Raw genomic sequence first — 6324 nt, 5'->3', positions numbered from 1 at the left:
CCGGCTCTTGCGCTTTTTACATTTTGTGAGGTTGGAGACTGCCCAGCTCTCCAGTCTATCCAGCTCTCTCTGCAAGGCCTCTCTACTCTCCCGGCAGTCCACAGCTCCTCCTCGTACATTATCATCAGCAAACTTACTTAAAGTAGATTTGATTCCTGTGTCTAATCAATTATAACATCTGTGAAGACAAATGTCTCTAAAATGGCGCCTCTGGGAACTGTGGAACATGGAGTAAATATTGCTGCAGTGTGACGAGTGGAATAGTTGTCAGGAATTTCTGCTGTCGCAATTTGGAGAAGGGATGAGAGATAAAGTACATTTTGGTGTGAAGGAATTATTTTTGTTCATGTAAGTGAAGTTTGTGAACATTGTAGATTGTGTGATGAATGTATGTAGTAGTGATAATTCTAAAATATGTGACTTGCAGAGCAGAGGGGGTGAATACATCGGGTTTCTAGAGCAAAGTTTTGGTCGCAGGGGAGCTGCAGGGGTGGCTTCTGTGAGCAGATGCCAGAAGCTGCCTCCCCTGTCAGGCAGAGCCATTCCCAGCTGTTTCTAGGACTGACCGGCCACTGACCAAAGCTGAGCCAACCAGTGATGCTGGTAGCACCTCTCTGATATTGAAGGAAAGAAGGGAAAATACTGTTGTACAAGAGATGCTGGAAGAGAGGAGTGAGAAAACGTGAGAGAAACAACCGTGCAGACACCAAGGTCAGTGAGGAAAGAGGGGGAGGAGGTGCTCCGGGTGTCACAGCCGAGATTCCCCTGCAGCCCGTGGTGAAGACCATGGTGACACAGGTTGTCCCCGTGCAGCCCATGGAGGTCCATGGTGGAGCAGATATCCACCCTGCAGCCCGTGGAGGACCCCAGCCACAGCAGGTGGATGTGCCCTGAAGGAAGCTGTGCCCACGGGAGAGCCCGCACCGGAGCAGGCTCCTGGCAGGACCTGTGGCCCCGTGGAGAGGAGCCCACGCTGGAGCAGGGGAAGAGTGTGAGGAGGAAGGAGCGGCAGAGATATGTGTGATGAACTGGTCACAACCCCCATTCCCCATCCGCCTGTGCTGCTTAGGGGGATGAGGTACAGAATTCAGGAGTGAAGCTGAGCCTGAGAAGGGGTGAAGGGGGACGGTGCTTTGGCCTTGTTTTTCATTTCTCATTATCCTACTCTGATGTAATTGGCAATAAATTAAACTGACTTCCCCGAAGTGAGTGGCTTTTGCCTGTGCTTGTAATAGCTGAGTGATCTTCCCTTCCTTATCTCAACTCACGAGGCTTTGGTAATATTTTCTTTCCCCTGTCCAGCTGAGGAGGGGAAGTGATAGAGCAGCTCGGTGGGGCACCTGGCACCCACCCAAGGTTAACTCACCCCAGGAGCCCAGACCAGGCTTTTACAGTGTCTCCGGGGCCTCAACTCAGAATGTTCTGAATCGTGTCAAACAGGCTCATGGTCTCAACACTGAGACACTGTGGGGAGCGCTTGAAGGTGCCCGTGACCTCGACATCCCCTTCTGCTCTTGCTGTGGAGCTTGAACTCCTGACTCCGTGGGATGACTCTGTAACGTGAGCAGAAACATTCTGAAAGGTCCCCGGCGGCCTGTAGCTGGAGGATGCAGTTTTTCATTGTATATGGGAGCTTTTACAAAGTAACAAAAAGTGCAACCCCTTGTGGCTGTTCTTTCCTAAAGAGAGATTTGCATTAGCAACTCAGCCCTGGAGTGCCGGTGGGGACGGGGCAGATGGAATCTCCCGCTCGGGGTTCCCTGGGCTGTCCTCGGGGGGAAAGCCCGGAGCCCGAGGAGGGGCCCTGGATGTTCCGTGTGAGCCGAGGGCTGCCCGGCTGCCCGTGGGCAGGAGGAGCTCTGCTGCACCGGGAACCTCCTGGGTGCACTGGTTTCTTCCCCGCCCCGTGGCTAACTGCCTCCGTGGGACGTGCCGGGAGGCTGTTGGCGGTACGAACAGCCTCGGGGGGAGCCCTTGGGGCACGTGGCCGGGAAGGGCAAAAGCTCCGGGACTCTGTCCCCCGGGCGAGGCGTTTGTGAGCCGGAGCTGGGCGGCCCTTAGAGCCCGGCCCGAGGACGCCCCGTCGGGCAGCACAGCCTGAGCCCGTGGGGAGGCAGCAAGAGAGCCTGGGGGAAAGGCCGCCCTGCCCTGCCTGCCTCGGCCAGCCCGGCTCCCTCTCCCCGGGCAGCGCTGCCCGAGCGCGGCTCTTCGGCGCCCTCAGGAGCACAGACCCGCCGCGGCCGTCAATGAGAAGAGGTGCTGAGGCCAGGCCTTGGCTCCGGGGGGGGCCGGTGGTGCCGGTGGCGGTGGCGGGGCCGGGCGGGCGGGGGAAGCGGCCCGGGGCCCGGGGCCGGGCGGGGCCGGGCGGGGCGAGGCGGCCCCGGCGGGCGGAGCGGCAGCGCCCCCTGGCGGGCCCGCCCGGGGCTGTCCCCCCGCCCCCGCCGGCCCCGCCCGGCCCCGCCCGCGGCGGTTCGTGCCCGGCCGCAGCCCCGGCTCCTCTCCCCGTGTCTCCCAGCGCGCAGTAATACACCGCCGCGTCCCCGCGCCGGGGCCGGGCGAGCCACAGGGCGCTGGACCGGCGGTCTGCCGCCACCGACAGCCGCCCCGGCGGGGCCTGCAGCTCCTTGGAGCCTTTCAGAGCGAGCGCCAGGAATGCGGGGGCTCGGCCCGGGAGCTGACGGTACCAGAGGATGTAGTCGGCGATCTTTGGGTTGGGGTGGGAGCAGTTGATGGCGACGCCGGTGCCCTCGCTGGTCTCTGCCGACGGCTCCTGCTGCACCTGGGCTCTGCCCGCAGCCACTGCCGAGGAGAAAAGAAGAATCACTTTGCTTCAGCTGAACGTGTCGTGCAGCGGGAGAGGGGAGAAGGGGACACTTCACAGATGGTGGGGGTGTGATCTGAGAACACAGGATGGAGAGACCGTTTCTCGGAGAGTGGTGGTTTGGGGACAGGAATGTATGAGGGAGGTTTGGAAGGACAGTCCGAGTGAGGAAGAGGAGAAGGGGCTGAGGAACAGAGATTGGCTGGGAGAGAAGGAGAGATGCATGCATGCATGCATGGATGGATGGATGGATGGATGGATGCAGAAGTGGAGTAAGAAAATAGAGAGGGAAGCTGGGAGAGAATGACCTCGTTGGGGGCAGAAGAGTGGACAGAGAAGGGAATAAGGTTCAGGAGGAGCCGGAGGGCCAGAGGCGAGCCCCGCTCCCTCACCCGACCCAGCCCCTGTCCCAGCCCCGCGCACCCAGGAGCACCGCGGCCAGCCCCGCCAGCCCTGCGCCCCGGCCCCGCCGCATCCCGCCGCTCCGCCGCCCGCGCCTCGCTGCCCCCCGCCAGCCCCGGCTCTCTGCTCCGGCCGCGGCGCCTCCTCTCCGCCGCCTCCGCTCCTCTCCGCCGCCGCCAGCTCCGCCCCGGGGCTGAGCCCTGCGCCGGCGCCGCTCGGGCTCTCGCCCGGGCTCCGAGCGCTCCGCGGCTCTGCACCGGCACCGCTTTGGCTCCCGGGAATCCCACTCTCTCCCTCCTCCGCCAAGGGCTCCCCGGCAAGAAGAAGCCTGCCCAGCGCCAGCTGCAGCCTGGGGCAGCACCAGGGCCTTGGCCCAGCACATGGAGCCGCTTCCCAGAGCTGGCCCCGAGCTCAGCGCCTGCAAACAGCAGCCACTCACCTCCTGCCCGGGGCAGGGAGGAGGCTGAGAGCCTCCCTTCAGCTGCCCCTCTGCAGGCCGAGCACAATGCCTCCGAGCTGCTCTGGAGCACAGGGGATGGCAGGCCCAGGGTGACATGGGCGTGCAGGGTTCAGGGAGGGCAGGGGACAGGGGGAAGCACAGAGGCCCCGTGGACCTGAGCAGGGACCTGCAGAGCTTGTCTGGATCAACCCCGCCTGGAACAGTTCCCGTTAGTTCAGGCCGCTCCGGGGTGGAGACTGCAGAACCTACAAATGTCCCTGTTCCAGAAGCCTTGATATGTTTTACAGCTCCTCCACATTCTACTCCATCTTCTCTCTTTCCTTTGAATTCTTATTTTCTGGATCTGCTGGGAACAATTTGTCTGACAGAGATCAGTGTCTGCCTGTTGCCTGTGGTTGGGTGTCACCCACGAACTTGCAGGAAATTCTGACCTTCCCACTACTTGCAATGTTTCTGAAAGACTGTAGTATTGATCGTCCTGATGATCCCTGAGAAAGCCCATCAGTAATTGTCTGCCAGCTGGGATTTGCACCACTCGTCACAACTCTTTGACCCTGGCAGTGCAGACAATATTCCACCCACGTTATCATTCTCTCACTGAACACATTTCTCACAAATTTCATCTTAAATTAACTGTGAGAGAGGCATTCATGTTTTGGTAAACTCTAGGTACACACCTCCCTTATGCATCCACACAAACCCATCAGCTTACAAGTAAGCACAAGGAAAGTACATACATGGGGACAAAAGGCACCATGGACACTGCTGAGGATCCCTGGGGACTGGGCAGTGTCAGGCAGGGTGGGGACAAACCCCAGCAGCACAACACCTACACCTGGGGAGGCAACAACAAGTGACCACGGAGGTGAGCTGAGGAGGGAGGCAGGCAAACATATGGACACGGTATAACTTCATGGGTGGGATCCCACGGCATCCGTCTGAGGAGGGCTGGAATTTCATTCTAATAACACTTCAAACAGCCCCACCCGAGCGACCCAGGCTGACATCACTTGCCTGCTCTGGAAACATCCAACACTTGAGCTGAGTCTTCTGCCTGCACTGCTGCATTCCTGCCCTAGAAATCCTGGGGCCTTTCATCCCAGCGCTCAGAACAAGCCTCCACTGGGCAATGGGCATGGCACAGACCTGGCAATGAAAAGGAGCAGTGCAGGAAAGGAAAGCACAGCCCATATCATTAGCTGCGATGGTTTGCATTCAAGATGAGCTTGTCAGAAAATGGTGACCTCTGCAAAGGGTGCCTCTGGTCCTGCGGCAGTGAAGGGCAGGTATAAAAGGCAGCCCAAGTCCCTGCTCTCTCATGCCCTTCTCTTGGCTCCTTCTGCTTGGGAACCAGGTGAGTCTGAAGCCCCTTCTCCTCCTCTTCCATAGGGAGATCTGCACTTGGGAGACCTCCCAGCTGATATTGCTCTGTCCTGTCCTGGGGTCTGGATCTTCTTGTCATGACAAAGAGATGTGGGAAGAAGGTTTGTTGAGAGAGAGGCTGCAGTGCTGAAGGGATTTTGGTTTCCTAGTTAGGAGAGAGCCTCCCTGGGACAGGCTGCTCTTCATAGGACAATGACGACTGTGTGGCTCCTGGCAGAGTTTCCATCTCCCACACAGCAGTGGCCTTGGCTCCTTGGTGACAGGGTAACCAGGCAGCTCCTCACCCACCCTTGTGCTCTGCTTCCTCCCTGCTTCTACCCAGGTGCACCTCCACCCTCAGAGACATGTCCTGCTACGACCAGTGCCTGCCATGCCGGCCCTGCGGCCCGACCCCGCTGGCCAACAGCTGCAATGAGCCCTGTGTCAGGCAGTGCCAGGACTCCACCGTCGTCATCGAGCCCTCCCCCGTGGTGGTGACCCTGCCCGGCCCCATCCTCAGCTCCTTCCCACAGAACACCGCTGTGGGCTCCTCCACCTCCGCTGCCGTTGGCCGCATCCTCAGCTGTGACGGAGTGCCCATCAACTCTGGGGGCTTTGACCTCTCCTGCATTACCAGCCGCTACTCTGGCAGAAGGTGCCCCCCCTGCTAAAGGGGCTGGCAAACCCCCATGGACACACCTTGAGGAACTCAGAACATGGTGCTGGGCAGAGGATCAACATTTGGATCTTGTTTTCAGGATAGTTGAATGGTTTTGCCTTTCTTTCCATTTTCTTTTTTTGCTGCCTTTCCCCCCACACACCCCAGCACCAGCTGGGTAAGGTCCATCTATCTCCTCTCCCTCCCTGGGACAGGCAGACAGACATCACGCAGGAACTTCTCTATGGCCAAGGACTGCAGGGTCTCAGCTGCCCCTGGGGCTTTCTGTGCTGCTGACCTCCACTTGGAGGGACTTTGTTTCCTTCTTTTGACTCATTAAAGTTCTGCTGCATTCAGGCCTGGCCTCCATGTGGTCCTTCCCTCTGTGGACACTGCCCAAGCTGCCAAAGGAGAAGGGTGTTGCTCTGGGTGGAAGGGGGTGAAGGGCACAGGGAGACCTTGCCTTGTTGTGTCTCTGTGCACAAACGCCCAGAAAGGCAGGAGGCTCTGAGGGGTCAGCAGCCCCATCAGCTCCTCAGCAAGAGCCTTCCTCTTGCTATGGCTGGAGCCGCGCTGGCTTGTGCAGGGGCTTGGCTTTGGGCTCTGAAAGGTGATTTGCTT

General features: G+C 59.4%; 1 protein-coding gene and 1 gene segment (V, D, J or C); one reads left to right on the top strand and one right to left on the bottom strand.

Moving 5' to 3' along the window:
* Positions 1 to 1407: 1407 nt before the first annotated feature.
* On the bottom strand, positions 1408 to 3296 carry LOC141970515 (T cell receptor alpha variable 4-like). The segment is given in 3 exon segments: positions 1408 to 1553; positions 2452 to 2799; positions 3245 to 3296. Coding segments are annotated over 3 exon segments (546 nt in total).
* Positions 3297 to 5410: 2114 nt separating this feature from the next.
* On the top strand, positions 5411 to 5716 carry LOC141970121 (feather keratin Cos1-1/Cos1-3/Cos2-1-like). Its single transcript, XM_074926491.1, has one exon. It carries the CDS (start codon positions 5411 to 5413, stop codon positions 5714 to 5716), a length of 306 nt encoding a protein of 101 aa, XP_074782592.1.
* The last annotated feature ends 608 nt before the right edge of the window (positions 5717 to 6324 follow it).

This window comes from Athene noctua, chromosome 25, assembly GCF_965140245.1.
Source record: "Athene noctua chromosome 25, bAthNoc1.hap1.1, whole genome shotgun sequence".
Lineage (NCBI taxonomy): Eukaryota > Metazoa > Chordata > Aves > Strigiformes > Strigidae > Athene > Athene noctua.
The sequence above is the reverse complement of the archived record's forward strand: the minus strand, read 5'-3'. Positions and strand labels throughout refer to the sequence as shown.